This window comes from Alligator sinensis, unplaced genomic scaffold (genome assembly GCF_000455745.1).
Source record: "Alligator sinensis unplaced genomic scaffold, ASM45574v1 scaffold1840_1, whole genome shotgun sequence".
Classification (NCBI taxonomy): Eukaryota; Metazoa; Chordata; order Crocodylia; family Alligatoridae; genus Alligator; species Alligator sinensis.
The window spans coordinates 173435-193361 of record NW_005843337.1 but is presented as its reverse complement, the minus strand read 5'-3'; the positions used below and the strand labels follow the sequence as shown (position 1 = coordinate 193361).

Below are 19927 nucleotides of genomic sequence, written 5' to 3'. Positions count from 1 at the left end.
CCCCCCCCCTACTCTCCCAGTCCCCTCGTGGCTGCCCCACCCACCCCAGCTTCAGCCCTTCAAGAAAAAAATAAAAAACAACCTCCCCCCAGACTCACCACCTCCTGCAGCGGCCTTGGGGCTTCAGGAGGTTTGTAGAAGAGCCCCCCATGTAGTGCAGGGCAGTGGGGGACAACAGGGATAGCCCCCCACTGGGCATGAACTGGTGAGTCTGGTGTTTTGTTTTTTTCTTAAAGGGCCGGAGGTGGGGAGGGCAGGGCAGCCATGGGGGTGGCTGGGACAGTGTGGGGGGAGTGTTGGGGGTGGCATGTGTGGGGCCCCCTATGCAGCATGGGACAGGGGCGATGTGTAGGGGGTTCATGTGCACCCCCCCGAGTGTGGCAGTGCACCCCCTATAAAAAGCTGCCAACACTGTCAGCAGTGTCTGCGGGCAGTCGCTGCTTGCCACCCCACTGCCAACACCGGTGGCGGCGTCTGTGGGTGGTCCATGATCCCCACTGGCTGCTGCTGCTGGTGGTAGCTGTGGCTGACCGTAGACTGTTGGTCAGCATTTGCTGCCCTCTCCCCACCGCCGCCGACAACGCTGGTGGCATCTGCAAGAGATCCCCCACTTACTTCCGCTGTGCTCCCACCACTCCCACCACTGCCACCATACTCCTGCCACTGCAATGCCCCCCCAGCTGCCATTCATGGTGTGGGACAGTGGGGGGCAGTGGGGATCACCTCCCCACCTGGCAACACCTGGTGAGTCAAAGGCTTTTTTTTTTCAAAGTGCCAGGAGCTGGGGCAGGCAGGGCAGCCATTGCTGGGCTGCGAGAGCGGGTGGGGGATGGGCCTGTGTTATTTGGAGATTCAGCAGCAGCCGAATCTCCGAATCAGATTCAGCTGAATCTATTCGGGACAGTGATTCGACTCATCAAATAGAATCACTGTCCCCTGAATCAGCTGAATCTTAATCCAAAGTGAATACTAGTTGCTTCGCACAGCTGCTTCGCTACTACCACCCACTTGGGCAAAGGCCAGCATCTGTCTTGAAAAACATACTGTCCTCATATACAGAATACAAATACTATATTAGGCATTTCCTCCTGGTCCTTCAGCCAACCTTGGAGGCACCTATAAGCAGTTTTCCAAGTTGACTCACATGTCGGCTATATATAATGTTTAAAGAGTTTTCCTCTAACACTTTCTCATTGCATTGAGAAATGATTGCTGTATTCTCTAAGGTGATGAACCAGAGGGAGTCCCTACTTAGCTCAGTCAATTTGTCCAGATTGGAGATAAGATTTAAATCACAGTGTTGGACATAAATTACTGTGGAGCAGCATTTGCTGGCTAAAAAAGTATGCTCTAAATGTCAGCTAGTTGGAGGAGCTAGACAAGTAGAGTCATAACTGGCCACTTGAATGAGAAGCCGCATAGGGCAAAATCAATGGCTGTGCTCACAGTGGTGGTGGTCAGGCCAGCAGTACAACTGATGCTATTTTTGCACCCCCACAAGGATCACCACCAGGCCTGGCGCCCCAGCCATCCCCCTCTTCATTGCACTACTAGGAAAAAGAAAGGTAGAGAAGGCAGATGAAAATTATCCACAGAGCATCTGTTGCAAGATCTGACCCTTCTCTTTCATTACTTTAAAGCTTTGAGATCCCTTCACTGAAATTCCCTTGGCATTTTCTGGATCTATATGTTCAGGGTCTAGGCCAAGTAACAGGAAAACAGATGGGCTTTAATAGCTGCTCTAGAAGCATATGGCAGTCCTTCATAAACTACTTTCTAAATTCTTGCAGGATCCCTTTTTGTGCAGTTCATGGGACAGGGCTTAGCCTGGAGATAGGGCAGAGTTTTTCTAACCAGTTTTCTAACTGGAAGTGCCAAAGTCATTACTGCCTGCCTTGTCTCATTCATATGACATGTACTATAAGAAAGCTTATCTCTGATGGTTTTAAGAGCCATTTCAATGTTCTCTCCGTCTCGATGTTTTATGACTTTTCATCCTTATCCTTCCTCTCCGTCTCGATGTTTTATGACTTTTCATTTTTATCCTCCCTGCCAATGAGAAATTAATCTTTTTCAGTAAAGTGTGGCTAATATTTAATGGGTTGTTTTTCCAATCATCAAATCTTGTATTTAAAACCAGGGATCCTTTAGCCTGAGAAGTCTGTATGATCAGGAGAGCTGGTTTTCCATTAGGTTGTGCATTAGGTTTTTGTATGGCACTAAGATACTAGAGACATATTGGTTAGCATCTTATGAATAGGCTTTACCTGCTTCTTTCTCAGACCTAAGGAAGACCACTTGGTGTCAGAAATGTGTCTCCCATATCTTCCAATTATACAGTCGACTTAATAGAAAGAGCCGCCAAAACCCCCCTCATTTCTATCAAGAAGCCCCATTTCCTGACAATACATGTCATGTCTCTTCTAGCATTATTGAATATTTCTCTTTTTTATGAGAGCGCTTAATTTTTGCTCCTGGCTGTTTCAATAAGAAACTTCTAACACCCATGGGACATATGTGGCTACTTTCTCTTTTATACCACGGACTTTTTATGTTAGAGCATTTCAGGGTATGAACAATGGAATGAGCTACTGTAAGAAAAAAGGAGAGCATCCACTGCTCCAAAGTAGGTGGCTGTATGCACCCTTACTTTCTAGTAGCTGAAAATCATGGACATTTCTTTTGTACATACAACATTTCCTGCAACAAAGTGTCTGCCGCTTATTCCATCCATTTGGAATTAGATTGATTGCAAACATATTTAACATCTTTGTCCTGAAGCTTCTCTGGCAGATGAAAGCCAAAGTTTGGCTTTCATCTATCACGGGGTAAGAGCTTGCTCATAAAGCTGTTGCCATGTGGCTGCTGATGTTCAGTAAACTTATGCATCCTTTTGGCTCATATGAACTGGTTCATCTGCACCTGCCCTTACTCATCCAAGTTGAAATAGCCCTGAAAGTGTTGCCATGGACTTCAGTGGGGCAAGGATTACATCCCCCAAGTATGGAAAAAGTTTTTAGCATAAATCTGGGCCTGCTCTCTTTATTCAACAAATAATACGTATAGGGGCAGCAGAGCTTCAGGACAGTGCTGTCTGATCTATGTGCAATGGACTTTATTTCCAGGCAAAAGTGATGGTGGAGGTTATGGACACCTTAGTACAGGAGAAATCTTTATATACAAAAGAAATTCCCCTATGTCAATGAATAAACTCAGTGTCTTTAGCAAAGACATCAATTCTGGGGACAGTGCAATTATTAATATTTAGCAGTCCACAACAATTTTGGTGTTATAATGGACATCCTATAATTTTTCTCTAAAGCAATTTAAAAAAAAAGTATTTAAATCCCATTAGAGACTTAAATAAGGGCATCCCACCCAAGGGGAAAAAAAAGCCTAAACTAGTATGACACAACTTTTCATGCACTGGTTGGGGTTTTCTCTTACTCTGAAAAGCCCATTAACAGTATGGTCTTTCAACTCTTGTTTGCATTATCTTTACAATAAGTTTTTCTCCATAGGATTCAGCAGGCTGCTGGCCATAATAATCTTTTTTATTTATTTTTCTTAAAGGATCCTGGTTAATCACAAGAAACGACTGTATTGATGAATTTCCAGCCTTTAAACCTGTTCTGTTAAAAGGCAATTTTCATTAGCCTCCACGAACCCAAGTAAATCTGTTAACCCTTTCTCTCTTCCAGACTTACAGACAAATGCAAAAGGATCTAGCTTCTTTCTGACCACACTAGAAAAAAAATGATGGTTTCATTTAGAACAGAAAATATTTCTGGTGTCAGCTGTCTGGCTTACCGAGCTTCGCTATTCCTGCCGCTGTCTCCAAAGATAAGCTCTTGTAGGACACAGGCTTGAACGGCAGCCAGTACTCCACACGGGCCGCCCTAAAGTGAACAAAACGTTGCATGAACAAAACAACTGGTTCTGTTTGATGCCGGCAAGAACGTCTCATAGCTGATGTGTTTTCCTTCAAATTTAAGCCATACTTTATCTGTTTGGATTCTGGGATTTGAAGCACTTATGCCCTCTTTGAAACAACTGAAAAATTCAGCATTACTAAGTGGAGTTGCCAGGCCCATGTATTCTTTCTGAAAATACCTAGATCACACTGTACGCATGGCTGGGATATCAAGGAAAAGAGTCTAGCCTCTTCTAAAGTCCACTGAACATGCAGCAAACCTGAAGTCCAAAGTAAGGTCCAATCTAACGGGCAACTAAACCTTGTGTAGCCACATCAGACAAGGCTTATTCACCATTTAAGTCCTACTTACACCTTCAAACCAGAGTTTCAGTAGTGCAGGTACCTCGCGGAAAACCTCTGTACAGAGGGGAAATGTCACCCAGGGTGAATTAGAGGGAAAGAAGGACATTGTATGCTAACAGTGCTTCTGTTAAGCACTGTCACAGGAAGATTAAGAGCCCTTCTGCCTGTACTGTTTTCAGGTGCAAATTCATTTTTAGATATTTGAAGCCTACCCTGATATATGGGTATGAATCATAGAAAGTGAGGGTTGGAAGGGACCTCGGGAGGTCACATCTAGTCCAACCCTTGCTCAAAGCAGGACCAGCCCCACCTAGATCATCCCAGTCAAGGCTTTGTCTAGCCGGGTTTTAAAAACCTCCAAGGATGGAGAGTCCACCACCTCCCTGGGTAACCTGTTCCAGTGCTTTACTACCCTCCTAGTGAGAAAATTCTTCCTAATATCTAACCTAAATTTCTTTTGCTCAAGTTGAGCCCATTGCTCCTTGTTCTGACATCTGCCACCACTGAGCACAGTCCAGCTCCATCCTCTTTTGAACCCCCTTCAGGCAGCTGAAGGCTGCTATTAAGTCTCCTCCCAGTCTCCACTTCTCTAGACTAAGCATGGCTAGATAGCCTGGCTAGATAGCAAAATACACACTAGCCTATCTGTAGTATTTTAATCTAACGAGCACAAATCGCTACAGCAGTGAGAATGCAACAGGATGGGTTTTAGCACATGCTAATATCCAGACTGGACCCCCAGGATCCCTGGTGGGTTTACACTTTGGTAAACTGTATATGCTAAAGCTGATGTAAGCCTATCTTCACTGCTATCATTAGGCATGCAAACTAGATTAAGCTAAAACAGGTACGCTGCCACATGTTACAGTCACCTCTTAACTTTCTTATATAGGCAGACCAACACACAAGAAACTAGCTTCTTGTACTTGAGAAAGACCCTGCACTGTAAATCAGTCACATTTTGAGAGAGAAGCTTTTAATTTTCCTGTAATGGTGTTTGAAATTGGCACCATTTTCCAGCTAAAAGCAATTTTGATTGCCAAAATCTCATCAGCTGCACTTGCAGGGCACTATGTATTCACTCTCGAGCCCAGTTGGCTACAATCCCCAAATGAGGCCTCTAACATATAAATCATGCATTTTATCCTGAACATACCTGCAGCACAGAAACACAATACTTCTACCACCCCTCAATAATCATATGAATAACTACAGACAGAAAATGTGTGCGTGAAAAAAAAACAGTAGGCCTATTTTAGTCCGTCTGAAAAAACTCCCAAAATTAAGTTTAGGTGAAATTACAGAACTGTTTTTATATTACTTAGCACCACTAATCTGTAATAATAATAGGCTTACTCTGTCTGTCCGGAGTACTCTGATTGGTTGCCTCGGCAGCCAATCACAGTGCTTACTGAAACAACCAATTAGAGTGCTCCGGACTGACAGAATAAGTATTGTTATAGAAGATCCCGAGGCATTTCAAACAGAAATGCAAGCAAGTCTGAGCTACAATGAAGCACCAGCGCCACCCTTCCACCCCCCTAACCCCTCCACCACCAACCCCACCTGCCACAGAGCAGGCAGGCTCTGCCAAAAGAAGAAAGGGGAAAAAAAACAGTGGTGAGGGGCCTGGTCCTTTCCACCCCCACATAGCCTGCCCACCTCTCCCGTGGCTGGCCGGTAAGCTGCCCGCAGGCCTTGAGCTGCAGGGGGCCCTGGTGCTCCTATCCGCGGTGGCAGCACCCTCTGGGACTGCTGGGGCGGTGTGCCAGGTGCTGCCGCTGCCACGGAAAGAAGCACAGAGGTTCCCCATAGATCAGGGGTTGTGTGAGCTGCTGGCAGCTCGCTTTCCAGCTGCGGGAGAAAAAAAAAAAAAGAAAAAAAAAATCAGGCGCCTCGACACTTTTTCCCTCCCCTCGTTGTAGCTGGCCGCGTGAGATGCTGCCGGGTCACACAGCCCCTGACCTGCAAGGGGGCGGGGGCAGTGCTTCCCATGCGGCGGTCACATGGACAGCTTTATGTAGCCTTTTTGATTGTGGGAAGTTTTGATTCCGTTAAAGTATTCGGTCAGAGGATAACTAAAAATCCTGTATTTAAAGAAATGCTTTGGCAATAAAAATGTCATCGCAAATGTTTTGCAGGTTTCAGCTGGTATTTAATAGTGGAGGTGGAATTTGGAAAATGTTTAAACTTACAGAGCAAGCCCACACAACCCCCTTATCTAATACAAAGTTAGGAAAAATACTGTAGTCATTATAAATATTGTAGCCCCCCTCCACTATGGAAAGGATGTGGACAAATTGGAGAGAGTCCAGCGGAGGGCAATGGAAATGGTTGGGGGGCTGGACAGCATGACTTATGGAGGAGAGGCCGAGGGAACTGGGATTATTTAGCCTGGAGAAGAGAAGACTGAGAGGGGATTTAATAGCAGCCTTCAACTACCCGAAGGGGGCTCGAAAGAGGATGGAGCTGGACTGTTCTCAGTGGTGGCAGATGGCAGAACCAGGAGCAATGGGCTCACGTTGCAGCAAAGGAAGTTTAGATTGGATATTAGGAAGAATTTTCTCACTAGGAGGGTAGCGAAGCCATGGAAAAAGCTTCCCAGAGAGGTTGTGGAGCCTCCATTCTTGGAGGTTTTTAACACCCAAGTAGACAAAGCCTTGGCTGGGATGATCTAGTTAGGCAGGCCTGGACTAGATGACCTCCTGAGGTCCCTTCCAAGCCTAATTTTCTATGATCCTATGATGCTATTTCAAATGATCAAATTGAAGTAGACTACTGGGACTTACCTTTCTTTTGGGAAACATGGCATAGGACCTTCAGTATCCACAGATGTTGTATACCTCATCTAGAAGCTGGCGCCATCCTCCCTAATGCATTTGATTTCATATTGACTTATAGGAATAGGTGTCACCTGCAAATTCCCCAACACTTAGGAACATTTGACTGGGAAAGACCTTTTGGGTCATCAAGTTCAGTCTTTGCTATCACTAGCAATCACTTCACATATATTCACATTAATAAACTTATCAGACTTAAACTACTTAAGGGTTTTTCTTCCCACCACTCTGCTTGGGAGGCTGATCCAGAACTTCACTCTTTCAGAAACCTCCTAATTTCCACACAAACTTTGTCCAATGTATGCCTATTTGGTCTTGCCCCAACACTGTCTTTTAGTTTCAATAGCTATTCTCTTGCACTGGTGTTAATCCCCACGCCTCAGTTTTTCTTAACCATCTATTCAGATCATGCCTCCTCTCACAATTTACAAAGGTACAGCTCTCAGTGGTAAACTCCCATTCACCAACCAAAAAAAAGTCGAGCTTCTTTTATTATCATAACATGCAACTGCTGGAAATTTTTGGTTAGAGGCAAAGATAACTGAGCTTTTTTAAGGCAGTCATTTACTGTACCTTTTTTTGCACAATGCCGTATTTCAACTGAGGTATATTATTAAATGTAAAACTCTGTATTTTCCATTCTTCACTGAAGCAACAAAGGCTTGAGCCAAACAAAAGATTTTTTATTTCCTGAAAAAAAAAGGGAGGGGAAAAAAAAAAGTCTCATTTTAAAAAGAAATCCGAAATGTAGTTGTGTATATATATATATATATTTTTTTTTTTTTTGCAGTAATTTGTAACAAGGAGGAGGAGTATGGCAGCATAATGACTAACTCTATATAACCGTCCTTTTAATTTTTTGTTTTATAAATACAGTAAATAGCAGGGCTATTTAACGGAGAAGGAATAATTTTTTTCCTTTCCCTGCAATGTTCCTTCAACACATAATGCTAGGGGCTGCTCACCTTTAGGAGTATTTTTTTTTTCTGTAGCTCATCTAAGACAGAGATCTCCTTGAAAGATTTATTGACTGTTGGCTCACATGTAGCCACAAGAGTAATACACCTACTGCTGCTTACGAGCAGATGAATGTCAAGGTGTGACAGGCCTTCTTTTGAATATTCTCCACTTTCTCATGCCCCCAGTAATGTACATTATGGTATAAAATATAAAATGTCAGAAAATAACCCTGCTGGGCATGTCATGTAGACTTGACAGTCTGTTCTGCCTGCCAAAGGCAGTGGTTTGAGGCAGAAGATATTCAAAGGTTTGACTTGGGACAGACATTCATCTATCAAATCCAGGTGTTACTCCCCAACCAAATTCAGGCCTGAAACTCGCTAGTGTAAAACAGAGTAACGAGATCCCCCTCCTCAGTGTTACATGTTTTCAGGTGCCTTGGGTCTAGAAACTGGAGTGGAAAATATTGCCACATTTTTTGCTGCTTCTTAACTCTGGGAAGTCCAAAAGAGGGCTATGAGTATGGTTCGAGGTATGGAGAGCAGGCCATATGATGAGAGGCTGAGAGGGTCTGTTCAGCCTGGAGAAGAGAAGACATAGGGTGCCATCAAGTCCCCTCTATGAGTATATAAGGGGCACATATCAGGGACTGGGAGCTACCTGGGAGAAGACTACGACTAACAGTCATAAATTACTAGAAGACCACTTTTGATTAGACATTTTTGATAAGGAAAAACTTCCTTTACCACTCGAGTGTCCAGGGTCTGGAATAGATGCCCCCCGGGGTGGTACAATCACCTACTCTGGATATCTTCAAAAAACGTCTGGACGTGCACCTCGCTGGGGTCATCTGAACCCAGCAGTCCTTCCTACCCAAGCGCAGGGGAGCTGGACCCGATGATCTCAAGGGATCCCTTCCAGACCCTAACATTTATGAATCAATTAATTATGGTACATATTCCCCAAATAAGAAAGGAAAAAAGTATCATTAGAAAAATGACAGGGGGGAAATAAAGTGAATCAAGTTACTCTGGATTTCTAGAAATATTTGGCTTGGAGGATAGGTAGACAACTATATTTGTTTCAGTAAGAGACAAAGGTGAAGGTACAGAAAGTCTCTTATTAACTCCAAACCACTTCATTTATAACTAGCCGTAATCTAAGAGTGTTAATGAGGAAGTATATATCTTCTCCTTTGCCAGAGACACACAGTACCAATTTACACAAAGGGCCTGACTGAACTCAAATTGAAGTGACAGACTTGGGAGTTTTTCCACTGACTTCAATGAGCACTTGATTAGGCCCAAAGTGCCACGTGAAAAAAGAAATTCTTATCCCTTTGCAAGCTTTCATAGACCTAAACATACCCTACGACATCATAATATCTTGCATCCCTTCTATTCATTTCATTCAAGGACCTGAAAACATGCTAAAAATGTAATTGCTTAATGAATTCTTCCAATATAATTCTGCAAAGGTATATATACAAATAGTCCCATTTGAGAAATACATTAACATTGAGGCTGGAGCAAAAATGACTTTCCAAATGTCAGTGGCCAAACATATCAGAAACCCTGTGTCCCTTCCTGCATATTCTACCACTAAGCACCCTGTCAAAGATGCAAATAAAGTGAAATCCTTAACAAAGGAGTGTCTAAAAATGCAATTTTATGGCTATTAGGAATAAGTAGCCTAAGACTTTCACATGTACTAAATCTAAAAAAACCTAAAAAACAACAAAAGCAGAATCTATTGTAGCTTTGGCTTACTTAATAGAAATAACATACTTTAACGCATCACTTTGTTCTTACTGGTATAACTTTGTCTTACTTTTGCAAGGGAAATATCCATTGCCTTTGAATCTACTTGAAGCGTACAGAGTGTCGAATGGTCTGGGATCTTCCTAACTTCCCCAACTGCTGCTTCATCCTCGACATCAACTGAAAGAGAAGACAGCTTGTAATGGGCAAAACACGGCTGGTGAACACAGGTCTGCCAATTCGTATCCCCGTGCCAGCCGCTGCTAATGGTTCATCCAAAACTTCTATGAACCATTAACTTATATAACTAAAGAGCCATCCTGACCTTAATAGCGGTGATTAAAATGGCCTCAAGGGGGGTGCAAGTTATACAAGTTTATATAAGGAATTAACAAGCAACTCTTAATATCCAGAATCAACTGATGAGTGTTTACCAAGAAGAAAAAGAGTGGGAGCAGCATTTTGCATTGCATTATAGTTGCTGCGATTGGTATGGAAGGAAACCACAAAAGCAAAGTCTGATGAACATACCTAGTTCTAAGGCATCTTTCATCAGGTCGCCTTTATTGGAAATGGATGTTGGAGCCTTTCTAGAGTAAAATAAATGAGAGAACAAGTTACAAAGGTTTACTTTACATGAAAGAGCAATAGATGCACAGGAGTCCATCTGCAGTAGGTATATGTATTTACACTTTTTTTGATAATAATGACTAAATATTTCAAACGGAGCTACAAAGTTTGGCACCTAAATATGTCATCAGATTTTCAGAGGTGTGTTTGGTTTGCTATTCCCATTGATTTCACATCAAAATGAATTCAGTATTAGGGAAACAAATCCAAATGACCTCTGTTAATCTGTAATTCTTGTATTGAGGGGCTACTGCTGCTGCCAACGTTAAAATTATTAAAAAAAAAAAAATACTGCATCGTTTTTCTTCAATTTGATTGCTTTGGAAAAAATGGGTTGCAAATCACAATTCTTTCAAAACCAGTATGGAATAATTTCCTCAGTGACATTCTTCGTATGCCTGATATTATTATAGCAACAATCGCTGTTATATCGCATACTTTCCATTACCTTAATTTCCTTTTTCACTCTGTGAAAGGAGATGAATGAAAGCAGTATGCATGCGTACATACATACACGACAACACTTCCAGACTTTTTTCAGTCTGAAAACTTTTTGGCATCCTTCTCACTGAGAGCTTTCTATAATAAAAAGGCACGAACTACAGTTCCATTTTTCTCCCCAAAAGCATTAAGAACTTCAACAAAATTTGGCCGAACACAGATAGTCATGACACACCGACATTTTAGAATGCAAATAAATCACTTACTAAGTACTGGTGAGTCAAAATATGGGAAAACTAATGTCCCAAGACCTCAGTATGATGGTTGAGAGCAAATATGCATAGTGATGTATAAAAGGCTTTGATTTATACTGGCACATGACACCACAATTTATTATTGTGTATGTTAAAACACAAATAAATTGCATTTGGAAAATAATGAATCTTTCTAAGATTGAATTTCTTCATTCTTCTAGGAATTATATATTTTTCCTGTTACTTTCTAACAACTTTCCAGCTGGTCCGGTGGACAGGAATTTGGTTTTCACTTGAACACTGAAGTCACTAAACAACCCTAACCCAAATTCACCATTTGCATTTTTGTTTGGTCAGAAAATGGAAATGATTATTCCTTTTTCTGAAATAAAAACTTCTTTTCCTTCAAGGTCAGTCTCTTTGGGGTTAATTTGATAACAAATAAAACAGCGGTTCTGAAATCTGAGAATGCTAATATTCAGTGTGGACATAGAAGACAATTCATTTATTATACTTTTATTAGGAAGTAATTGCAAATGCCTAAGGCAGCAGTGTTTACACTCAAAAGAGCATGTGAGTCATGAGAAAACCCGCTTATCTTCATTTGTATTGCATTGCACTTTGCTACATGGAGGATCCCAGGTTTAGTCTCCAGTTGAACCACACCAAAGAGACGGGACATGTTACAGAGAAGAAGACTGCTAAATTCTCCCCGTGGCAGTCTAGACTGGAAGGGAAGGGTCCAACCCTAGAAGAAGCCTACCTTGTATCCACAAATCATCGACACTTCTCTCTCTTTCTAGGTCTTACGAGCTTTCCCTGCCATTGCAGTACGTGAGCATGTCACAAACACAAGCCAATTAAATCTCACAATATTATCAAGAGGCATGGATTGGTTGTGTCCCCACTATTGTGCAGAGACAAATAGAGGCAAAGGAAGTTTAAGTGACTTGCCCAACTGGTTTCACAGCCAAACTGCGCCAAAGAGAAGATCTAAATCGAGATATCCTGAGCTCCAATCCCTGGTCTTAAACCCTTCTTTGTAAGGTCTTACAACATGCTCATCACTTTAAAATGTGAGGGTCTTAAAAAAGAGAAAACAATAGATACCAGGTTCTGTTAATACCCTGATCCCTTCCTGTCCAAAATCTGAGCAAAATTCTCATTACAACATTAGCCCTATACAGAATGAATGTTGCATGCAGTAAACACACGAAAGGATGGCTAATTGACGAATCTCAAAAAAATCACTGCAAACAAGGTTTCATTATTCATTCTTAGTGGGCTCACACAGAGACCTGTTTGTGGCCCAGTGAATTCAATATCTTTACGATGGCTCTATAGGAAAGCAAAATCATTGCTGGTAAAGTTGACAGATGAGACAAATGCTGGAGAAGGGGAAAATGATCATGACAGGTTGTTTTACAGATGCCCTGGGTAAGCTGGATTCACTTACCCTGTGATTTCCAATTAGTACCTAATTTGTAATGACCCCAGTGTGGCAAAGTGGGGCTCCCTGCCTAGCCACAGTGCTAGTTTCCCCACTTGCCTTTCCCCACCTGACTCACCTGCCATGCCATGTTCTTAATTAATTAAGATGTTAATTAAGGTGGGAGGCTGCCCATTCGTGCCCCGATGCCAGGGGACACTATCTGCAGCTCCGTACCTCCCCTACACCGCAGCCCATGCCTCACAGATGGCATCCAGATGACACAGTGCTCCCAGCCTACAGCTGGACCAAGCTTAGGCCTCAGACACACGCACATTCATACCGCCCTCCACTCACTAGGGCCTCTCACACTCCACCCTCTCTCGCAGGGTCTCTTTCATGCATCAACCACACACCTTCCCCCTTAAAATGGTACCCCTGCTGCTTCTCCAAAGCAGGCTCCCCTGGGAGCCTGTGAGAGCCTTCAAGTGGCGAGCACCCCCAAAGGTGCTCTGCCACATACCTCCCCACCTTAAAATGAGATCTGGGGAGGGGGGCTTCACTTCTGCTGGGCTCTGCAAGCCTACCCCAAAGGTGCTCGCCCACAGACCTCCCCCCCTTAAAATGCGATCTGGGGGGGCTTCACTTGGCTGCCTTCCCTGCTGGGCTCTGCCCCAGCCTACTGCAGCCCCTGCCACGTGGCGAGCACCCCAAAGGTGCTCCGCCACACCCAGTATATATGGAATGACTAAGTATGATGATGTGCTACAGCTACACATTTTACTTTAAATGTGGGGTGCTTGTATGCAAACCGGGAGGTTACTCCAACGTGTTGTAATTACAGTATTTTTGGAAGCATGGGGATGCTGATACATGAGATACTCTGGGTGCTTTAATTACAGCAGCTCTCGGAGCCGCTCTAATTAACCCCCCTGGAGTACGTGTAAAAACGCCCAAGAATTCCCGTTCCACAGGAATTCTTAAACAACACGGTATCACACGTGGCAGGTGTCTATGTACTGGCAGGATTGTATACTCAAGCACTGTTGTGTGATTTCCTGACCTAAGAGAGGTGGACAGATTTACAATAAGCAAAGGCATCGTCAAGACGGCAATGACTCTCAATAAGGCATGGGGCCAAATAAAAATGGGATTTCCAAATTTGAACAGTCAGGTGACCCGTTTCGGTTCAGATGCTCTGTCTTTTTGCTTGTCTTAAACAAAGGTGCTGCTCCTTCAGTTTCTGACCTTCAACTCTTAGTCCATTTATTTATTTTTAAGGATGTGGAAAGTGCCCAGCCTGACATTTCCTGTGAGAAACCTCAGGCTTTTCAGCAGTCCAAAACAATCTAACCTAAGAGTTTCTAGCCAAATAAATAATCTTCCTGAAAATGCATGTCAAACCATAAATGGGAATAAGAGCTTACACTGAACGCCCGAGTTTCTCTCTTGTTTTAGTCTGGCAAAGATAAGAGCATATTGGTAAGCGCGTGCACTGTAGAAATAGCCTTTACCTCCTGTTAAAGTAATCTGAAGGGGAGTAAGGCCTAAGGGAGAACACACTCCTTTGCTACATCCGAAAGACCAATTGTTCTTATGGGGCAGTGATTTCTTGTGCTAGTCCTGCTTCCTAATACGTTCCACCAGATGTTCCCCTGCAGACCTAGTGAAAAGGAAACGTGTGAAGCCCAAACTGCAGAAGCGAACGAGCTGCATCCCTGCCTTTCCAAACAGACGGCCCTACCGACACTACGGGCTTCAAATGCTCTGATGAGGACTGTCTTGTTGACTGATTGCATTTTAGGCCAGGGGCTGTTCCTTTCCAATTGAATGTGCTTTCCAAAAAGAAAATATAATGCAGAAGCTATTCACCATTTCCAGTAATTGCACGCTGCCTTTCCTATGGAGTTTTGGAAAAATACTGAAATGGCAGATGGTAACACACAGCGATGTGACGTCGAAGACTCTGGTGCCATAAATCTGTTGGCACAAATTGAGAGTCACAATGGATTATGACTTAAATTTTAAGTTTTCTTCTCTGCCTGAGCTTTACGTTATGCAAGGTATTATACATCCTGAGCTATTTCCCCCCGCCTCCCCATCACTTGTTTAATTTTTGTATGGGTTATTTAAACCCATAACCTCTTAGATGGTCCCAGCTTGCCTGACAGCTGATCACTTTGTACAAATTAAGACGTCAAGTGGAGATTTATTTCCAGGCTCAAGGCTGGGCATGCTGCAGAGGGGATGTGTTTAGTCTCTGAGGGAAGGGGATGGCTGCCCTATTCTTACGGTGCTTCCCATCCACTGAGCCACACAACGGCATTGACCTCAGCTGGGGAGGAAGCCACGGGACTCCTCTCAGGGCCCAGAGGCAACATGATGGAACCAGAAAGGATGGAAAGGAAGCACATAAAGTCAATTTACTAAGAAGCTATTCCACCCCCTCATTCAGTGCTGGGCTTTCATGAGAAATGAAGAGCCACCCCAAACTGATACTCCCTATAACTGCTGTTGCACAGAACGTCCTCGTATGTGTGCAATGGACACAATTACATGTGTTATTGAAATATCAATCAAAGCTGCCACACGTAACCGCATACCCTGGTTTGGGCTTTACCCTGATCCAACAGTCGCTAATGGCAAATGTAGTCTTTTGAATTACATCAATGGGGTCTAGTTTAGCGCGCATACTAATCCAGTCTTCCTATTTCAAGTGCACACAGGCCAGTGAAAGGAATCAGAACTCGTGGTCGAGGTGATATCTTTTATAAGACCAAGTAGATTTTTGCAAAAAAATTCCTTTAATCGCATATTTCCTATGAACTTTCATTTCTACCTAGGAGAACTTTTACGATCTTTTCTCCTATGCCTGATGAAGGGTGTTTGTGCTTGTGATTAAAGGAATTTTTTTTTTTGCAAAAATCTGCTTGGTCTAATAAAAGATATCAGCTCTCTCTACTACGAGGTCTGACTCCTGTTGCCTCTAGGCCACTATAGCTACAACCTGGATACCTGACACAGGCCAGTGAGGAACTCAGCACCTTCAGAAATTTCTCAGCATCTTGAGATCAGGACATTGGCACTTGCCTAACAGATTTTGTTATCTTAGATTAAGCAGCCTGAGCTGATAAACCAAGGACGTGTCATATTTAGCAAGGGTGTGCTGAACAAACAGCATGTACCTACAGATATTTCTTATACTTTGAAGAAATATGTGTACATTGGATGATATTCCAGAAAAGACATGATTAGAGTCAATCACCATTCTGGAATAAATACTGTATGTTATATAATCTTCCTAGCAAGATTAGTTTCCCCTTTAAAAGGGAAATTAAACTGACACTAAACTATTATTAAATCCTTGCCTATACCATTAAAGCTGGAATCCTGATGAAGAAAATAAAGTTAAACTGGTTTATCCTTTATTCAAACCATGATGCTTTCCATCATAAATGACAACAAATGTTAAAAAAGAGCTGTTCTTTCAATGGGGAGATCAGAGTTATACTCTACTGACTGCTGATTTCTATTATGCTACCAGCATAAAACAGGGTGAAATAAATTATTGAGGCCCTGAATTAACCAGCGTTTCCTATATAAGTGCTTCTCAACCATTTTAGACTTAAGGTACCCCTTGTTAGATTTGAGATACCCCTTGGAAGATGCCAGCTCTTAGCTTTCACTCATTTTTTGACTACAGAAAAAGAATAGAGCAATTCTGCTGAAAAGATTGAGACACAAACTGGAAAACAAATGGGCAGGAAAGTTATAGTAAATGGACAACAGTCAAAATCCAGCTGCTTTTCTGTGTGGCATTTGACTTATTTTAGCAACATGAATATAAATATTTGATAAATACAGTTAGCAAAAGACTCCATAAAGGTTCAGTAATGTTTGAAATAAAACACATTCTGATACATTATCCCTTTCCCCCTGCTCACTTCAATCCAGCCTAAAACATAATGGAAAGAAAGGTCATTAACTGCATCTTAATAAAATCATATTTCCATTAATTTTTTCATTGTGTTGGCAAATTCTTCAGAACTAGTCAAACTGCATAAAGAAGCCAATGGGAATATAGCCTGATGAAGGACAGGAAGATTTGACTCGACGCTAGCGCTGGATGTGTGCAGATGTTTATTTTATGTTATCTGGAAAACTTCTTTAGCCCAGATTCTGCATTTCTGTATCTTGATAGAAGTCTGTGAAAACCATCCTATTCTTATAAACAAATTGAATGGCTGTGCCACAGACCATTACACAGTCACGTGGGTGGCAAATTGGCATCGGAGTCATACCCAGAGAGTGGTGGTGGACGGGTCAGTATTGACCTCGAAAGATGTGGGCAGTGGGGTCCCCCAAGGCTCAGTCCTTGGGCCAGTGCTGTTGAATATCTTCATCTGCAACCTAGATGAGGGTGTGGATAGCACTCTGCCCAAATTCACAGGTGACACCAAACTATGGGGCAAAGAAAAGACACTGATGAGAAGAAACCGAACCCAAGCGGACCTGGACAGGTTAGAGACGTGGGCCGAGAACAATAGGATGCAGTTCAACAAGGACAAGTGCAAGGTGCTGCACCTAGAGAGAAGGAATCACCAGCACACCTATAGGCTGGGGGATGACCTTCTCAACAGCACAGCGGTGGAAAGAGATCTCAGAGTCGTTGTTGACTGCAAGATGAATATGAGGTGTCAATGTGATGAAGTAATTAGCAGGGCTAACCGCACTTTGTCATGCATTAGTAGATGCATCATGAACAGGTCCAGGGAGGTGATGCTCCCCCTCTATGTGGCCCTGGTCAGGCCACAGCTGGAGTACCACGTCCAGCTCTGGGCACTGCAATTCAAGAGGGATGTGGACAACCTTGAGAGGGTCCAGAGGAGGCGACTCGTACAGTTAGAGGCCTGCAGGGAAGGCCCTACGAGGAAAGGCTGAGGGACCTGGAGCTTTTCAGCCTCTGCAAGAGAAGGCTGCGGGGGGATCTTGTGGCAGTACACAAATTCATCGGTGGGGGCAGCAGGGAATAGGAGATGCTCTGCTTACCAGACCAGAGCACCCCCTGGAATAACCAGGAACAAAGGCCGCAAGCTGATGGAGAGTAGATTTAGGTTGGACATCAGAAACAACTTTTTCATGGTTAGGGTGGCCAGAATCTGGAACAGGCTTCCAAGGGAGGTGGTGCTCTCCCCTACCCTGGGGGTCTTCAAGAGGAGACTGGACAAGCACCTGGCTGGGGTCACCCGACCCCAGCACTTTTTCCTGCCACTGGCAGGGGGCCAGACCCAATGATCCATTGAGGTCCCTTCCAACCCTTGCATCTATGAATCTATAAAAAATTGCGATACCCATAAGCACTGTTCCTTTGTAGTCAGCGATAACATTTTCTCAAGCTGCCTTAACAGTCATTTTGGTGTAATATGTCAGCTGTTGTCTTTAAGCTATCCACATTTTTATTTTATTGCCCATGGAACAGCTATCTTCTGAACTTAACAATTCTCATTTTCTTCCATGAGCACTTAACAAACATGAGCTGTGAAAAATGTAAAAAAGGGTGCACATCTGTGGAACTGAGAAGGATTTTGTTTTCTGCCATCACTGAGGTGCTGTGCATTAAGAAAGTTTTGGGATAAGTAGGTTGATTTAGGTTTCATCTGCACTACAGTAAGTTAGGAGTAACGTCAATGAAGATAATGAAATTACACCAAAAAATACCTGAGATAAAAGGAGAAATAAATGCAGGGGGCACCTCAGAAATGGTTTTTCAAACCTGAGTCCATTGCAATCAGGAAGCAAAGCGCTTTGTGATAGTTTTCAGGCAAAACGAAGTATGTCGTTAAAAGTCAAGTACAATATTAACTGCATCCAGATTTAAACTTTCATAGCAGCCAATACCTGGAGGGTCAGACCAACGCAATCATTTGAAAGCCAGCTTTAAACTGGGAGGAATTCCCAGAAACGGAAGGATTTCTCCCTTCCCGAACAAAGCGTCGGTCTTTTCAACTTGGAAAAGAAAAGGATGGAAGGAAGACGTACACTGACTTAATCTAACAATGTGCAGTTGATCTTTGCTGGAACGCTCTCCATCGAGCCCTGCCTTAAGCACCCACTCAAAGCAAGGGTAAATCTTTCGCAGCTCTAGCACAGCAGGCTGATTTCTCACTTGCAACAAGAAACAACCAACCTGTAAGTCCTTATGTCTGTGAACACTGGAAAAAAGTGTTGGGCTTTTTTCTTCTACCCGCACCCAGTTGATCTGCATCTTCCCCTTTCATTCGCTCACGAGCAGGGATCCTGGTTTTCTCCGATTTAAAAAAAAACATCCCTATTTTTCAGATTTAAAAAGTAATCTAAAACCCACATTTTCCCATGATTAAAATGAAACACCAGTAGTATAGAGAGAGTAATATAGTGGTGTTTCATTTTAATCATAGGAAAATGTGGATTTGGGGTTGCTTTTTTTAATCTGAAAATTGGGGATTTTTGAAATCAGAGAAAACCGGGAGGATCCCCGTTCATGCGCTGAAGACCAGAACGCGGAAATTTTGCCTCTGGGTCATTGCAAAACATTCAACCCCTGTTCTGTAGTTAAGTCTTCCTATAAGCAAGCACAGATGGTTTGTGGGTGGAAAGGATGCAATGGGGAGAAAAAAAAAGCCTAGATCTAAGGCAGTTCAAAAACTAATTAAGCTTAAAAATTGACAAGTGTAGGCTTGAGTCTCCCAATGGAAAACGAAGCTGGTTCACCCCAGATTTAAATCTCAGTCATTTAAAGCAAAGATACGGATCCTTGAGGGCATCGTATCACATTTTTGCTTTGTTTTGCAAGTAACAGCCATCAAAAATGCTAAGAAACAACACGTGGATTTTAAAAGCGGGCACTTTAATTATTCTGCTGGATTTCTTGGGAGGAAACCGGTATCTTTTATTTTCTCCTGAAGTTCTCCTTGACCAAAAAAGTGACTTTTAAAAACCTGTTTACTGGACTATGCGACTAGTGAAAACCCAGTATAAGTCAAGGATTTTTTCATCATCTTGAAGAAAAAAGATAGGATCATAGTCCAACCCACTGCAGAGATGTAGGATTCTCTGCTCCTAAACCATCCCAGACGGATGGGATGCCTACCCAGCCTCTCATTGAAAACATCCACACTTCCCTGTGCAGCTTTTTGATTATCCCATTCTTCTCACAGCAAGATTTTTTTTTCCTGAATTTGATCTAAATCAGCATTGCTGCAGTTTAATATAAAAATCCACCTGCGTCATTCTTCATTCAGCGTACCCAAAGTGAATAACGATTCAGAAAGAAAAGCAAGATGACACATAAAAAT

The 19927-nt window shown here is 42.9% G+C and overlaps 1 protein-coding gene across 1 annotated transcript in view; it reads right to left on the bottom strand.

Annotated features, from left to right (window-relative positions):
- The window catches only part of LOC102387317 (probable ubiquitin carboxyl-terminal hydrolase MINDY-4), a gene marked incomplete at its 3' end in the record, with an annotated part of 38553 nt that overhangs the window by 1053 nt on the left and 17573 nt on the right, over positions 1–19927 (bottom strand). The window contains exons 6-10 of the mRNA XM_025194899.1: positions 10371–10429; positions 9910–10019; positions 7693–7809; positions 5942–6133; positions 3811–3899 (exon numbers count right to left, since the gene is read on the bottom strand). Of these exons, the coding sequence (XP_025050684.1) occupies positions 3811–3899; positions 5942–6133; positions 7693–7809; positions 9910–10019; positions 10371–10429 (567 nt within the window). The remainder of the gene's footprint in view (positions 1–3810; positions 3900–5941; positions 6134–7692; positions 7810–9909; positions 10020–10370; positions 10430–19927) is intronic.